Below are 17,500 nucleotides of genomic sequence, written 5' to 3' on the forward strand. Positions count from 1 at the left end.
CACATGAGTTTTACATTCCGGTACATTTCCTCGCCGTTCTCGCCCTGACAACAGGGACCTTAAGCAAGGTTTAATTAGTAAAAACAATAGCTCTGCACGCTCTGCACGCCCTGCAAGTGCGTTTAACATTTTGATACATTTCTTTGCCGTTCTCGTCTTGCCAACGATAGGATAGAATCCTAAATCAAGATTCGGCGAATGGGGGATCTCATAACACGCTGAAAACGCCGTACAAGACATCCATCCCCGCTTTGGTGACATTCTTGAAAGGAATGAAACTAATGATATTACAAACGTAGATTTAGGGTTTAGTCTTTGCACTCAACATTTGATAAGAACTCTGTCAGTTTTAAGCTTCCTTGGTGAGGTTACCTTGACTTCAAAGAAGGCCGACCCAAATGTCGGCCATCTGTAAATGATCTTCAGGAAGGAAATTTTAGCGTCTTTCTTTGATTTGCCCGCATGTTTATTGAAGGCTGCGACAATTGCCTGTAAACAATACAAGGAAACAAACTAAATGAAACCAATGAAAAAGAGGAAAAGGTAAGGAAAGGGAGTAAAAATAGAAGAAGTACGAGAGACTACTCATAGATATTTTTGAGTGTGGATGACCATGATAACAACGAATCAAAATTCAAACTGTCCGGCTTTCCAAAGTTTTCAAACATTCCTCACCAAACATTGGTTCAAATAAATTTCAGCTTTTGTTCTACAACCATATTTTTCCTTTTTTTTTTTTTAACTTGATGTAACAGTATGTTAAGTTTTAATTTGTTGGAGTGGACCCTTTAACCGTTTTTCACAAATATTTCTCCAAACCAGGAAGAGTACAAAACACGAAGAACTCACCCTTTTCCAATTGTCTGGAGATAGCGCCTGAATTAGGTCAGGCGGCAAAAATTCACGCAGCATTTTGCTGTCAAAACAAATCAAATCGAAAAAATATCAAAAGAGTATCCGGAGAGTATTCAAAGGAGTAACACAAGTTCTTCGCACAACAGGATTACAAAATATTTCAATGTTTCATTCTAAAACCCTATTAGGTGTAAATCTGACTTAGTGAGTATTTTTCCAAAAAGCAAACTCACTGGGCACTCGTTTTAAAACGGTTCGCGTATCGAAAGTATCGCTACCACTTCAGGATTACAAATTTGTGTCATTGAATTTCGTTCGTTTGTCTTGTTAGTTGAGTGGTTTCTTCAAGTCACACGACCAGTCACTTGAAAAAGTATCTGACAGCTGGACTATCGTTCTTTTGTGAATCGGCAAGGGGACTGAATGAGACATCCCGTAAAGATGGCAAAGATTGCTGAGCGCAAAGTATATTTGAAGCCCTTCGCGGACACGTGGCATATGGCCACTTCTATTTGAAAAAGAAAAAAAAATCATTTATTTATTTATTTACTTATTAAGAAAAGAAATGGTTGCAAGTTCAAATGCAAAAGTTGTTCTTACGGTATGCTGGGAAACTCTCTCTTGTCTTCGCCATATTTAACTCGGAAAATCAGAGCCGCCAGTTGGCTGCCTTCTTCTTTAGTGCATTTGTGATAGCCACGTAGATATTTAGGTAATTCCTGAAAATGAAAAAAAAAGGAACAAATACAGGTCAACATATCCATCCATATCAAGGAAATTCAAGGTACAACTGTAGCTTAAAACACATTTCTTCACTGAAAAAGAGTAGCAATTTCTGATTGTTAACCTGCAGTTTGTGACAAAATTCCTGGGAAAAGTACACGAATATATAGATCAAAAGCTTTTGCGGCCTATCCTCAACTCACAATGTTGTTTGCACCCGAGTTACTGAGCCCATTTGGCAAAACAACATTGTGGGAAGGCAAGGTATTGCCCTACCTGTGGTTGTAATGTGAACCCTAAAACTCATTATCAACTCTTAATATGCTCTTAGCCAAAATGTCTTCATCAAAGTATGCATTAAAACCTAATATTTGCAATATTAAGACACATAGCAAGAAAGAGCCTCACCACATAGACATGAAGTAAAATATGAAATGCAAACCGCTTCAAGTAATAAAACTCGAAATTTCGTCGAGTAAATTACAATTTGACCTGCGTTTCGGGTTTGCATAACTGTCGAGAATTCTCCCAACTCCCCGAGTGTTTAGAAGAGGCTATGTAAACATGGAAAAAAAGTCCTCTATTACTTTTATAAATATTTATCAAAAATAATTTGACAAATGAAGGAAAACGCCTTTTTTTTCACTTCTTGATGGAAAAAAATTTCTTGATACACGGTTATACTTCCTACCAGCCTTCAAAACGAGGGTCTGACAACACATAACCAATCAAAATTCGTGTGATGTCACTGCCGTGTCTACATACTCTCATCTAAACACAGCCATTGTCTGATGGGAGTGGGCGTACTATCCTAATTATTTTAGAATTCCCAGTGAGTAAATTCCGTGACACAGCCTTTACAATCACCTGATGATAATGAAAGATTGTGTCTGCTGCTTCATCTTTTCCAACCACCGTTGTTGACCACAACTTCTTCATGAAAAAAACTTGGTATGTCAAATTCGGTAGCTGGCCTGTCAAGTAAAGAAATAGAGGATACATCATGGCCGCACGGATATTCCTGAACGTTGAACATGATAAGTGAAACAACGAAGGTGAGTTAAACCATTGGAAATAGAAATCCTACCGTCTTTCATGGGTTTAGCTTTTTTTAGCCACTCCGTTAAGTGTCTGACAAAATCAAAGAAGAAATCGCCTTCGGGAACACTGATAACTGTAAACAAAAAGCAAAAATAGGCGTTGCAAAATTTAATTAACCTTACAGGAAACATGTTGTTAATAGCAAGACTCTTTATCACCGTAAGCCCTAATTCTTAAACACGAAGACACACTACAAAAGGGCCAGTTTCTTAGCACATGCGGATGATTGATCAGTCAACTGAGGACGCATACAGAGCTCTGTGATAATTTGTGCAATAAAATAATCGCCTAACAGCATTGTGTCTGCAATGTGCAATACTATAATTTGTAGTATTAGAGCGTCGCACCGATATCGCGAGGACACGGATTCAAACCCCGTTGAAGTCCGGAAATTTTCAGGTTTCTCTACGCAATCGCTAAAATTGCGTCCATAACTGCGAGGATCATAGCTTTACTTGATTTCATATCCGCAGTTCAATATATGATTCATTTCATATATAATTTCGTTCATTAATTTGTTGTCAGTTGCTCTTTTCTTTTAATCATCCCAGTCACTTTTTTAGCCCTGGAGATATGTTTTAGGGGTTCTGTCTTTTTGGTGCTGTTTGTCAATCGCCACCTTGAATTATCAGTCGTGTTTGAATGAATTCGAACAAAAAGCAGTTTTTATAGTGAGTCTTTGTGTTTAAACATCCTAGACGGAGATAAGCTATGGGAGGAAGCAAGTCCGAAGCTAAAAATAAGGGGACGGGGGAACCATGTAAAAAACCAATACACAAATTAGCACTAGTCGACTAATGAAAATTCCCAAAAAAATAACAGATACAAAGAGACACACATGAAGAGTTGGGCGGCCACACTTTGCGTAAACCATACAACCGATTACATTTATCGGTTATTTACCTTATGTTAACTAAGTCGCAAACATATAAACAGTAGAACTTCTAAAAGGCCCACGTTCACCCAAAAGTCATTGAGGTCGTTTTTGTTTTTCAAATGACGACTTGTCCAAATACGTGATGTGATTGGCTAAAGGCACTCAGGCGAATCAAGCGGGAAACAACATGTCAGATATTTAGGTAATTTCGTGTTATACGAAATTCAGTTTCGATGCGCCATGACTTTTGGGCGAATATGGGCCTTTAAGGCATCCAGGGAAAGGAAGACAAAATGAGAGAGATCAACTTGTCCGGCCACATTTTGACATAACCATTTACCTTTATCTGTTATTTTTACGAACAAACTGAACCCCTCCGACGATTTCAGTCCCAGGCGCTGTGCGACCACGGCACAAAATTCCTTGGCGCGCGTACTGGAATCCACTTCGAAGGCCTGGTCGCTGTCATCTGGAAAGTAAACTTTGTGGAAAATCTGTGTCGTTTTGTGCTGAGAAAACAAAACAACACGTAAAATCAATTACTAGGCAACGCTGATTAATAAAGCAGGTATATAGTAGAGTATATCTCTTTCATTGAGACACATCAGTGACTTGGTGCTGTTACATACCTGTATTGCCTCAACCTCGACTATGTGTGGTGGGTATTTCCGCTGGCCTACACGAATCGTTTTCTGTAGTCTCGAGAGGCAGTCTGGTGCAAGAGGTTGTTTGTTGGAGCATGAGCGAAAAACTTGGTTCACATCCCTCATCAGCAAAGAGCTGTAAAAACCGAACAAAGACAGCTTCTTCGTGATAATTTCTCTAAAAATAAACTACACTTAGTTCTGATTGGCTAAAAAAAAGAGTGTGTAGTTCTCGTGTCACACTGGTGTAAATCTGTAAGACGAGTGCAAATTGCAAATGCAGGGTTCGAAGTTTACAGTTAAACGACTTTTGAACCACAGTATAGTGGAGGTTTTAATTCGACAAACGTAATCTGTTTCAACCAAGCAGTTGAATGAACTTCATAGAAAATCAAGGCGCTTGCTGTTTTGACTTTCTGACCTCCATTTTCTCATGTATATGATTAACCCTTTCACCGCCATAAATGCCAAATGACACTTATAGATTACTCGTCAATGGCGAAGCAGTCGGCTCTGAAAGGGTTAATAAGTAAACCCATATGGAAATAAGCACTCGTAAGACTAGTCGGAGAGATTTATTATTCCTCATTTATACCATATTGCACTCGAAATGATGAAATGAAATGGTCCGTTCACCATAGTAAACACCACCTCTACTTACTACGAGTAAACTAAATTCTGAACGTTTGAATTCTCAGCTTGAAGAATTCCCCCCTCTCCCCTACCCAATCCCCCACCCCTCCCCAAAAAAAATTGTCACCGGGTGAGGATGGCTTTTCACAAAAGGTTTGACTAACATTCCAGGAAGACTAAGGAGGAATGAGAAATGAGAATGTTCATTCTGCTCAAGCACCGGCATATAAAAAATGCGGTTTGGTTTGACAGCGGTTATACTAAAAAGTGCAGCACGAATATGATTTTTCCGATGTTTGCTGGCAAGTTACGTCAAAACACCAAACGAAAGACTAACCTGCAAGCAAAGGAGCCAGTACAAAGCCAAAGTAATTCCCATCCTTTTTCTTCACTTGAGCTATAAAGAGAGATGGCAGTGTTAACAACTAGAAAATAAGCATAACTTTTTATATGGGAACGAGTGGGTATAACTGCGCACTGTCTGAATCAGTTGATAACTAGTGCTAATAAGCCATTTTACAGTTCTGTGCTCAGTTACAAGGCCTTTAAACAAAATCTGGAATCCGGCTTTGTTCATCATAACGTTCATATAACTTTCAGCATGACAAATGCTAAAAAATGAAGGAAGCTCTGTTACTTACGGCAGTCTATTCTCAGTGACCTGCTTGATTAACTGGCAATACACCTCATCACGCAATGGTTCCTAAAAGATCGCAAAGTTGAGTTACACAAATACATGAAAGCCATTGAATAACGCATAGTCACGAATAATCATTTGATCCTGGTATGTCTTAGCTGTATGGCAGTAAGTCAGTCCCTCAATATACAGTGTTTTCACGTGATCAGAACCCTGGTTTTTCCACCGAAACAAAGGAAAACGTTTGCATGATAATACAGCTCAATTCCCAGAGGATTAGTTGGGTACACCAACATAGCCGCCGTTATATTGTTTAGGTACTTCAACATGGCTGACGCGACGTCACGTGTAAACACTCTATAGTCCAATCTAGTTCAGTTTAATCGAAACCAGTCCAGTCCAGTTTGTAGCACATTAAAACTTACGTGAAGCAGAGCTGGTTCAAATATGGCATCCGAGAGATCGGTTGATTGGCGAAATCTCTTGGAAGGATAATCGCCCATGTATTTCATAATAGGTATGAAAAGTCAAGGAACAGTGAAGAAACGGTAGACACTCTAACTACACAATTAACTTTTTTAAACTATTCAAGTCTCTTTAGTTTCCATCTCCTTCTGTTGATGACACGGACCACACACAAACCAACTAAAAAACAACGAACAAACACACCAACTGTTTCACGAACGTCTCACTCCTCCACCTAAGGAGATCTCCTTAAATGAACGATCTCCATTTCCCTTCAGGGGATAGCCATTTCCAATCGATAATTTCCCCCTCCTCTGTAACCCCTCCCTTTGTCACGCTTTTCCCGTGTTCTCTATTCTCTTCACGCGTAAACGCGTTTAACAAAAACAATCCCTTTGACGAGAAAAAAAAAACAAAAAAGATATATAGGAAGGTCTGCGTCGCCATTTGAGCAAGTTCTTCTTGTCCGGCCAGTCGTTTAAGCAGTGGATATTTGATTGGATCCTTCGAAGGAATAATAATAATAATATTAAAAACAACTAATTAGAAAAAGAAATTCAACCACATATACCCCTGTACACGCACTTGGCAAAAAGAGTGACTAAGGAATCTTATGGAATTACACGAAAAGACCGTGGCTTTATCATCCGTCTGCCCAATACATGATAACAAAACTAAGAGTAGGCAAAATTTAATGTTTACCCATGTGCAAAAACAGATCTAGACCGGAGTAAGCTATCCCGGAATTTAAACTACTTTGATTAGTTTATACGGGGACGTTAATCTTTGCTTTGCATCTAACGCTATCTTACTGTTGAGATATCAAAATATCAAAATTGGGCATCTAAGAACTTGCCGCTGCATTTCTTGACGCAGGTGAGGGAAGAAAATTGGCTGGACTTGTCAGTAGTGTTTGAAACCGAATACGGCACAATTGTAAACAGTCAGCTGCATGTCCTGCAAACTTTTTTCAATATTTTATACTTGATTTGAGGTATGCTCACTGTTGTGTAGCCAATAGTAGGTATGAAGATATGTATTTATCCGTATCAATGGTACCCCGGGGAAACTACAAAAAAATCCGATTGCTCCTTTGCAGGAATCGAACCTATGACTAAAAGTTCCCATTACTAGTTTGGATGCTCCGCTATCACTGAGCAATCGGAAGCTCGTAGGTGCGCCTCCCGCAAAAGAGCAAAAGAGCACTCGGAATTTTTCCGAGTATCTCCGAGACATTACTGATAAATTAGCCTGTGTAGCAAGCGTTTCTGTGGGGCACAGAAGAGGAATATTGAGAAGCAGGCTTTTTGGATGTTTTGACCGAGCAAAAATAGGGGCGAGAGCAAAAATGACGGCCAAAAGTTCCCTTCGGTGAAACCCAACGGTAACGCTTGCTACTGATAAATCATATCAGTCACAGGGGTTCACATATAACATCTCTTTCATTGCAAATCTAGTTACCTTGCTAAAGACCCAAAGCGCGTTCTTGTCTCTTCTTTTCACTTGGGACGAAAGCGCTTTGCTAAGAGTTCGCTTGGGAGGTGGTAGGAAGTGGTCGATGGAATATTCCATTAACGTGTGAGCTTTTTCAAAGTCATCAGCTTCGTCTTGGTATATGGCTGTTTGAGTTGTCGCTATGATTTTCTCAGAGCTCACCAAGGATTGGTCACTAAATAAACCCTAAGGAAATAGAGAAGACGAAATTCAGGTTGAAGATTGCAAGAACCATGGTAACTAGGCAGGCATCAGTAGAATATTCACTATACAGTGAGGAATGGGAGGGTAGGTCGTCAGGGAGGGAGGAGGAGAGAAAAAAAAGGGGGAGGAGAGGGGCAAGGGGGGGGGGGGGAGGGGTGACTTACCATTCGCAACAAAACAAAAGACGGAGAACATGGAGGCACATAGCACCAGAATCGTAGCTATTAACACAACATAAAATCCATTTTTAAACACAAATAGTGTGCGTAACTGATGGTTTTGTCACTTTTGTACTGAGCGCGTCAACGAGCGGTGAAGTGGGAACGAAAACCCTTTCTCTAATTTTGCTCGCAGCTCCGCTGATCGCTCTCCACAAAACCAACGAAACCTCAAGCCACACTGGCTAAAGTATTAAGGGTAGAACGTCAGTGACTTGGAAGGGAACCGAGAAAAGGGGCGGGAAAACAATTTGGGCCAAAAACCCTAAAGTGACTTTTTAGTATTCACATTCTGGCCTAGCAGTTAAAAAAGCCATCGGAGTATATGTCGATTTGTTTACCTTTTTATTTCCAGTAGGCGTCCTTGTTAACGCTGAAATAACGTTTGCTGGAAATTTATGACGTCAATTAGTTGCTGACGTTCAAAATGGCACGCTTTTTACTAGGCTGACCGAGGAGAATTGTCATATACGCTTTCGCAAGGTGTAATAATAAGGAGTTAACTTACCAAAGTGTCCAGTGTTGGTTTAGTAATTGTCGGCAGCACATAAACACATTCCGCAGGGAAGTCGCCTTTCTTTGTCGTTCTCTCACAGATGCCATGGCACCAACCAGAGTTCTGTACAGTTTCTCCTGTGTCCTTCTCAAGAATAATCAGATCACCTTTCTTGAAACTCAGGAATGATGAACTTTCAGCTGAAATGAAAAGACGAGCAAAAGAAAAAAAAAAAGGATGGTTAGGACACACCTATGATGGATTTGTTAGAATTGCGGAAGATCGGACTCGCTGGAGATCCATGATAGCCGACCTACTTCTAGTAGATGGCATTTGATGATGATGATGATATGAAAAGAGCTCCGATTTCTTCACGTGAGATACCCGGGGGAAAAATATCATTATGGATCCAACAGTCGAAGCTACGAGTTTCAATTGGTGCTGAAATCACGTATCTGATATAAATGGCAATATCTACCTTTTAAGCAAACAAGAACAGGATTATTAAAAGCGTTTCGAGGCGAAATAAGGTAACTCTTCCAGATATGTAGAGAAATGCAAGTAATTAGATGCAGGCGGATTTCAATAAGCGTCACGAAGTGTCCCCTTGCTCTTCTCCCCAACTCTCGAGTCTCGGAAAAGAGGATAGATTCACATTTGTGCGTTCGCGCTGTCGTCAAAACCTCAAATTTGGTGATTTCATGTCGTTGTTGTGCAGAGCACCGCACGAATTTGTGCTAAAATGCGTGCAGCACGATTACGTTTCCTCTTTTAACCAATGACATTGTTGTTTTGTGGCGTTCTCGTTGATGACCGCATCGTAGATCGTAAAGTCCCTATTAATGTGCCAGCCAGAGTCTTTTGTTCCTGTGGCTGGCACATTGCAATAACAGAAGCAATGTTTGTAAACAGATATCACCCCTATACAGACAATTAATGTCACATAAACACAACACTCACCTGGACTTTGATAATCCACCATTGCTACGACATATTTGGACCTCTTTCTTAATCCTTCAAGGAAAAAGTGCACCAGCTCCTGGATGTCGTCAGAGTTAGCCGATGTGAAAGTGTACTCGTCTCCTTTGACTGTAGTCAGCGAAAAACTTGAACTTTCGGTCTTAGTTGTTCTACAACAGGTAAATGTCACGCACAATTATGTGATTTCATGACACCCAAAATGCCCGAAAAGTGGAATGAAACATTGCAATAACCACTCAAAACCGTTGCACAACATAAAATAAATACTACAAAAGGAAAGAGCGGCATGGATAGACACAAATGGACAAGCTTGAAACGGAATGCATTTGGGTAATCTTGAAAAAGGTCGGCCCGAAGTTTTTTCAAGTTCATAGCAAATCGACTGGACAAAGGTTGTTTTTGCTCAGTCATCTTGTTTGTGATGTGACGATAATTTCCTAAACTAAATATTTCCCCTAAACACCCCAAAATAACGTGACATAGCCCCTTTCAGCTTCGCGCCATTCTGTAAAAGTTATTTTGGTCTTAAATTTTAATGACGTCATTGCAACTAACAATCAGGTGTCTACAAATTCTATCTGCATTGCACATAAAGACATAAGACTAAGACGGATCGAAAAGCACCAGTCACTGATTATAGTCTTCATAGAAAATGACACCAGCGGCTTAACTGACAGTCGTCCAATAACATCATGACTTTGTTGACCAATCACATCAACGACTAGCGTATTTATACCATCTATTGACATTACACAAATCACTTAACTCTGAAAATGACTTCCGCTCAGGTTGTTGACATGTTAGTCAATGTCACCCAAAACAGACTTTCACCGTTACGAAGAGGGAGGCAGTGTGACCTCGTGGTTGGGGCGCTTGCCTTGAGATCCAGATATCCCGGGTTCAAGACCCGTTGAATTTTATCCTGGTAGTCCCTGGTTCAAATTCTAGGCTGCACTTGTAAATAGCCAACTGGTTTGCCTACGGCCAGTTGGGATTCTTAACAATTGTTGTTTAATTTCGTTGATTATGTTTCATTGGCCCTTTCACAGTTTTACCCAGGAACAGCAAATAATAAAACGACCAAGGGTGGTAGGATGTATACCTCATGCTTGTTACGGTAGTTATCTCCGGGAACTGCAAGTCTAACAGCACATGCTCTTGGTCATCAACGACATAGACACCGGTCCAGTTCACTGCCACTATCACGTCATTCTTTGGAAGAGTGGGACCTGAGAACTGATAGGCTTCGTAAAATCGGGAGAATAACAACGGCCATTTAAAGCGTGCATAATTGACAACGTCTTCTTTGACCTTCTGGGGATTGATATTGTCCACTGTATAATAACCCTGTAAATGAAAGAGTTTGCACTTGTAAAAAAATAAAAACATTCTTTTTCCACACTACCTCTTGGCACCTTAGCTCTGTAAGTGAGCGCTATGTCCTCACAATGTTTATCTTACTGCTAATGTTATCACTGTTACATTTTTGTGCGTGGTAAATTAACTTATTTGTTATTTAGCTAGCTACTGTAGTTACAGTACAAATAAACCTTGTTGTTGGTGTTGTTGTTAAATAAACTGAAACACACGATCTTCCAGGTGCAGTAGCCTGCGTTGGAGGACGCGGATCTTTCCCAAGATCCCCTAGCCACTATCGGAAAATTACATCTCTATTTCAGTCATTTACCGGGGTCAACTTCCGTAAAGTTAGTTTAATGGCCTGCCTCCATAGCTCAGTGCCAGAGCACCTGACATCTTGTAATCGGAAGGTCATTGGTTTCAAGTCATGACAGAAAATGTTAATATATCACCCAATTCATTCATTAGCATGACGCGATTTTTTTTTCCTGCTGGAGTGTGCTTTTATTCATTAGAGTTTAATCACGAACCTTTTTGTGGCAGCCCATAATAAGATGTGCCCATTTCTCCAGTCCTGGCCTACCCCCCTGAAGTTGACTTTCAGGGAGATACGAGGGGAGAAGATTGAGGAGGCGATCTGGGATCATCTGCTTTCCGTATTCAACGTAATACTGCTTAGCTGCCATTTCTGCTAAGTCCTCTTCCTAGAAGAAAACACAACAGCAGGTTTTAACACAATACAAGAGGGACCCCTGTGGATTCAATGAAAGGGTCACCGCAAGTGATCATATTAAAGTCTTTGAACCTGGACCTCGGTATTGCCAAGAAATGAAACCCTCCAGGAGTTAAAGGGGGCGTGTCACGGTGGTGCAGTTGATTTTTTGTAGTTCTACCAGTTACTCGCTCCGACTCGCTATGCAATAACAGCTATACAATAACTTAATGTGATGTGACGTAATAACGCCGATAATAACTTCTGTTACACGATTGACGTTATTGCGCCGGTAAGCAAGTATTATTCGAGAAATATGATTCGAAATATGATTTGAAATATTCGAGAAATATGAGAAATATGAGAAATATGAGTAAATGCAAAACGGAGAAAGATTCAATGAGACCGTAGTATGTTAGTAATGTTTGTTGTAAAGAACATTGACACAAAACGACGAACTTAATCGAAATCGAAAAAAACAAACACACAAACAAAAACAAAAATTAATTGATGATGATGAAAGCTTTTTCGTTCGTCCTTTTTGTTTTACAACAAATGGTATTTTACATAGTTAATTTCCGTTTCTAGAGTAGAACTCTGAGAGTCGTTGTGAATTATAATTTATAGCAGGAGCCAATGATTTGGAGCGAAAACCACCCATACTAAGCCACGGCATTTTCACAGACCGATCTATTTTTAAACAACCTCTTCCACAAAAAAAGCAAAAAACAAAAACAAAACAAAACAAACAAAGGCCGTTCCGACTCAGTGAGGCTATGACGTCAGGTTAGTTTCTTTGATTGGTCATCGGGCTCTCTAGGGAGTCTCATTCACGGAAGACCTAGACAGCAATGACCAGAACAAGACATTGTTTCCTGTTTATAGTTTACACCTGCATATTATACAGTGTATTTGTCAATGTATATGGAATCTCTTTTGTACGTTATTGATCCCCAGCGTACAAGATTCATAGGTCACGTTACTACGTCCTGTGATCTGTTTTAATAGGTTAGCACACAGATGCACGATACTGCTGATCAAGAGGGTGGTGTTACCTTATCACAGCGATACTCTCCAAACTTGACTCCACGAACAACCTGTTGGTAAATCAGATTCGTTCCTATTTGATCCACAACTGGATCGTGCCATGGAGAGAAAATCTCTTTTCTGAAAAACAGCCGCCATGGCGCGTTCATCTCTTGAGCGCCTTTTTCTTTGGCGTACTGTTCGCACTGAGAAATTGCATCCATCACGTGATCGCTTCCACTACCAAGGCTGGAGACCTAAGTAAGGAGTGTAAACCGAGCAAAAATCAAAGGCATATAACATTTTGGCCAGAAAGGTAACACTGAAATGTATTTTTTTAAAATATGGTCAACAGGTGAGGTTTCAACCTTGGAGGGAACTTCTCTTGGCTTGTCTAAGACTTGCTTACCTTGTCAAAGAGGGCAATATAAAGTGAGAACCCAAACTGGTCTGTGAGCGAGATCTTGTCCGCCAGCTGACTACAAAGTTCTTTAGCTGTAGTAGCAGAGTCTGACAGGAGAGTTTTCGTTGTTCCGTCCATGAATGTTATTGGCAAAGTCAAGGGCTTCTTGGACTTCGTAGCCTGGTTAGAAAGACAACAAAAATATGCAGTTTATAAATCAAGATATAAGAGCATACCATTTACTCGGGACTGGAGGATTTCGAAGAACGCATTAAAATAAAGCCAGCAGAAGCAAATTGAAGTTACACACAAGACAAAGACATTGGATTGTGTTCTCCACGCAAGAACGCAAAAGGCCAGACATTGTTTAGCACTCAAAAAATGTCTAGAGTTGTTTTTTGGACGCGTAACTGCACCCGAAGTGAGTTTTGTGAAAGACACACGATGAAGAAGACCAGCGCAGTGATTTGAGACTTGGGCTTCCTGTTTCACAGGACACCCAAGTCACAAATGAGAAATTACGCACCGCGAACAGCAGAGTGAGAGAGCATCAATTTGTGCAAATCAGTCAAGAAAATACACAACGTATCGATGAGTGTGAACGGGAAATCTTCAAGAACTAACTGTTCACGCTGTAATAATATACAAGAAAATTACTCAGTTACTGATTGGCTGAAAAAAGTGCAGTTCTCATGTAACACGGGTGCGCACATACATTTACGTAACACGTGGGCAACTTAAAAATGCACGAGTAGAACGATCGTCTCTAAAACTATGACTGTGACAAACGTTGTGATCTGTTTCAACCAATCGGTTGAATAAACTTCATAGAAAATTAACGCAAGCGTGCTGTCAAAATTTCTCAGTTTTAATTTTCTGCCCTCCTCTCTTTTCGGGCATATTATGTGTATAAGAAGTAATCACGTGATATGTCACATCATTTGGTTTTCATACTTCAAATTGCACTCACCCAACGGGGCTTGTGCTTATTTATTCCAAATAGACCATTTTAGCTTGAACGTTTTCTTTTCCCATTTCAGACCACGTGATGTTCTCAATTTGAAGAGACATTGTTGTTATGCGTACATATGCACGTGCATAAGACGAATTAGAAATAAACTGTTCTCTAGAGTGACATCACGTTGTCTGAAATGGGAAAACAAAACGTACAAGCTAAAAAAGGTCTATAGAGGTTTTGCCCGGCAGCCATGTTGCATGGCAGGAACAATGAAAGTGTTTTGCATTAGAAAGAACATTTGTTTCCATGGGAAAAAAGAAACTATTGTTCCTGCTATGCAACATGGCGGCCGTGCAAAACCTCTATTGCACACTACATGTAAATCATGCGATTACCTATGCTAAACTTTACAAGAAGAAAATCATACAGAATCAACACCTGTAACTCCAGCCAGCTGGGAGGCTGTTGCCGACATCCATTCTGCTGAGTTCGCCTCAGTCTCTCCTCACAGTATGGTGCATATCCGGGGGGCCCGTCACCAATAAAACACTTCAGATACTTGACAAACTGTGGAGCAATAAAAAGACAAGTTTTGCGACTATTAAAATCTTAGTTATTCCTAAATAAGCGCAGTTTTCCTTGAATTGATGTGAAAATCCCAATACTTAAAGGATATTGCACGTTTCCTTCTAGTCGTTTTTATAGCATTTTCCTCTTTGAAATGTTTACTCCAAAAACAACTAGCAATCAGCACCCGTCTTTTTACATTCAGGGTTCGCACAGATTTTTGGTTGTAAAATTAAAGACTTTTCCAGACTTTTTCCACAATGCTAATTTCTTCTTCCAGACCCATGCAAGTTTAGTATATATCGTTTGTCTCAAGATGCACCGTGAACATACAGTAACCACGATGCAGTGCTGGCGTAAGAGAGATCTGAGACTCCTCGGTCTGCGATTGAATGTTTTCGCCAAAGACAACATTTTAAAAAAGATATGACTACCTGAAAAAATTCACTTAGCAATAAAGCACTTGTTTCAGTAATTTCAAAACAAAAAACTCTTCCGACTTTTTACCATTTTTCCAGACTTTATCTTTATTCTCCAGACTTTATTTTTATTTTCCAGACTTTATCCAGCTCTGGAAAACTGGCTTGCAAATTTCCAGACTTTTTCAAGAATTCAAGACCCTGTACGAACTCTGTACATTGAGTAAAGAAAGCCAAAAGAAAGTACTGAGGGACGGTTGGCCCTTGAAAGTGAGATTCCGTAGGAAAAGATGAGTAAACAAACAAGGGCAAACAAAATGTGGGGCACTTACCAAGAACTGTTAGCAGATGAGACTGTTTCGACCCTACTCTCTTATACCAGACTGAAGCTCATGACTTTGAAGCGTGTAACTTGCAACTCCTTTCCTTGGTACAAAGCTGGCGAGTTTAGGACACCAATTTTATGCCCAAATATGGACAGAATTATGATCGATGCTGCTCGAGCGGGAAATGCACGAGCTACGTTACATCCAAATAAGGAAATTTTTAAAGTCAAAAAACCCCAGAGTTAAACGCTTCGAGGTCATGAGCTCCTGTTTATACTCAATGTTCTGCATGTTATTTCAGGCAGTAAAAAACCACCTACCTTTTCAGAGGGAGCAAAGCAGCCCAGACAAAGCGACATAAGGATCCAACCTCGGGCGTGGCTCGTTTTGGAAGGATTTTGAAACAGCTGCTTGCATATCTGGCAATAAATCTCATCTCTGAGGTCAGGTCTTAAGATGCCATGGCCGATGATAAAGTGAAGTTTTTCTAAGTTGCTTGTGGGCCGGTCTTGGGCCGAGAGAGGTCCATACCCTTCAGAAAAAGTCCCGCTATCTTCTGCTTCCTTTAACTTGGCTGAGACATCCTTTAAAATAAAAAAAATAAAAAACCAAGAAGATGTATTATTGCCATTGAAAGTGAGCGGTCAACTCCCTTTATGTCCCACGAAAGAAATTTCAATTGAGTTTCAAATTGAACTGAAGCAAGCGAACAACTTTTAAAACTGGTTTTCACTAGCGACGCAAGCATAAGCACAAGAAGCATACTCGGTAGTTTTTTGTTCATTACAGCCTTTTGTTAGAACACCAGACACTAATTAACAACAAGTAAATGCGCTTGTGGAGCGTGTCTTGCGTCGCTAGTGAGAACCAGGCTTAAAAACAGGCTAGTTTCGTTGGATTGAGTATAAAATGGAGGTTAATGCGACGCATTGGCTCCATTTCATGCTAGATCCAGTCTAACCGTGAGAATACGAAACAGGCCTATTTGGCGGACTTTTAACATGAAGTGCGTTTTATAATCTGGATAGTAACTTATCCACCGGTGAAACTAAACCGGCATCAGCTTTGAAGTCCTCGGGCCTGAAGCAAAGTGAAAAGGGGATTTCGGTCTTTCGTCCTTGAGATAAGTTGAAAGTGTCACGATTTGTAGATGCCGTTGCAAAGGCACCACTTGTTCCTCACTCATTTTAAGCCAAGACAAAGTACGAGTGGCCCAGTATAGCCCTTAAGATATGTTCATTTCAGTTAAGTTAGTTTAAGATGTCACGGAAACGGAATATTGTTCCCCGAAACGTTTGCAATGTCAGAAGAACGGAGTGGAACAAAGAGTTCCAGAAGCAAAGAAAATCATTATATATCTTGCCCTAAAACGTGGACAGCATGATAGATTCTACAATTTGTTGTGAATCTAATGGCTTGCTGGATGAAGAATAAGTCTCCGAAAGCCAAACTAAATATCCAACAGCCGGCAATGCACAATGCCAGATACGTTTGTGTGAACTAGGAGGGAGCTTTAGAAACGACGACGGGAACGACAACGAGAACGTCATCTAAAAAACGTAAATTCGCGTGATTGCAATCACTTCACGACTACCACAGTTATGAGCGGCGTTTAATTTAGGGGAGAAAATGAAATCCCTTCTCTCCAGTGCTGGCGTCCTCCATAGAACCTCAAATCTGCGGGCTATTTCACGTTGTTGTTTTGCAGACGACCGCAACGAAATGGATAAAAATGAAAAATGCACGTGCAAAGCGTGCAAAGCGTGCAAAGCTACATGTATTCTCTATTTTCGGATTCCCCATAATACACTTTGTTTGCCCCCCAAATTTTTCATAAAATATTGTTTTCAAATGCTCTCGGGAATATGCAGTGTCCCCTAGAGCATTTGAAAACAATAGTTCATTTGGGGGGCAAACAAAGTGTATTATGGGGAATTCGAAAATAGAGAATTACGGAGCTTAAGCAACGATATCGGCGACGGCAACGAGAAAGGAACAAATTTGCATATTTAGTGGGCAAAAACGATAGCTTTGCACGCCCTGCACGTGCGTTTTTCACTTTTGTCCATTTCTTTGCCGTCGTCAGCAAACACGACGTGAAAAAGCCAAACTTGAGATTTCATGAAGAACGTCGGCACGAGAGGATAAATTTCCATTTTCTCTCCTAAATCACCTTAATGAAGCGCCGTTTCCACCAGTGTCATTTTTGAGGAACTACCACACCCTTGTCACATTAAAAAGTTGAAATAGTCAAGAAGTGATTTTATACAATTACGTTAATTTATATTTTGAGATGATGTTCTCGTTGCCGTCCTCCGTCTCGTTGCTAAAGCTCCCTAATGCTCAAATAGTCGCCGACGTCTCGCGGGAATCTTCTGACTTCCCATCTAAAAATAGCACCT

The 17,500-nt window shown here is 40.3% G+C and overlaps 1 protein-coding gene across 1 annotated transcript in view; it reads right to left on the bottom strand.

Annotated features, from left to right (window-relative positions):
• Nucleotides 1-17,500, bottom strand: part of LOC138028406 (unconventional myosin-VIIa-like) — a 66,704-nt gene that overhangs the window by 6,786 nt on the left and 42,418 nt on the right. Inside the window, exons 31-50 of the mRNA XM_068875939.1 lie at nucleotides 15,419-15,682; nucleotides 14,225-14,353; nucleotides 12,835-13,008; nucleotides 12,455-12,682; nucleotides 11,218-11,391; nucleotides 10,431-10,675; nucleotides 9,308-9,477; nucleotides 8,360-8,547; nucleotides 7,397-7,615; nucleotides 6,361-6,439; nucleotides 5,896-5,987; nucleotides 5,475-5,536; nucleotides 5,171-5,230; nucleotides 4,186-4,336; nucleotides 3,897-4,065; nucleotides 2,666-2,752; nucleotides 2,446-2,552; nucleotides 1,456-1,574; nucleotides 850-916; nucleotides 373-489 (exon numbers count right to left, since the gene is read on the bottom strand). Coding sequence (XP_068732040.1) covers nucleotides 373-489; nucleotides 850-916; nucleotides 1,456-1,574; nucleotides 2,446-2,552; nucleotides 2,666-2,752; nucleotides 3,897-4,065; nucleotides 4,186-4,336; nucleotides 5,171-5,230; nucleotides 5,475-5,536; nucleotides 5,896-5,987; nucleotides 6,361-6,439; nucleotides 7,397-7,615; nucleotides 8,360-8,547; nucleotides 9,308-9,477; nucleotides 10,431-10,675; nucleotides 11,218-11,391; nucleotides 12,455-12,682; nucleotides 12,835-13,008; nucleotides 14,225-14,353; nucleotides 15,419-15,682 — 2,901 coding nt within the window. The remainder of the gene's footprint in view (nucleotides 1-372; nucleotides 490-849; nucleotides 917-1,455; nucleotides 1,575-2,445; nucleotides 2,553-2,665; nucleotides 2,753-3,896; nucleotides 4,066-4,185; nucleotides 4,337-5,170; nucleotides 5,231-5,474; nucleotides 5,537-5,895; nucleotides 5,988-6,360; nucleotides 6,440-7,396; nucleotides 7,616-8,359; nucleotides 8,548-9,307; nucleotides 9,478-10,430; nucleotides 10,676-11,217; nucleotides 11,392-12,454; nucleotides 12,683-12,834; nucleotides 13,009-14,224; nucleotides 14,354-15,418; nucleotides 15,683-17,500) is intronic.

This window comes from Montipora capricornis, chromosome 13 (assembly GCF_036669925.1).
Source record: "Montipora capricornis isolate CH-2021 chromosome 13, ASM3666992v2, whole genome shotgun sequence".
Classification (NCBI taxonomy): Eukaryota; Metazoa; Cnidaria; class Anthozoa; order Scleractinia; family Acroporidae; genus Montipora; species Montipora capricornis.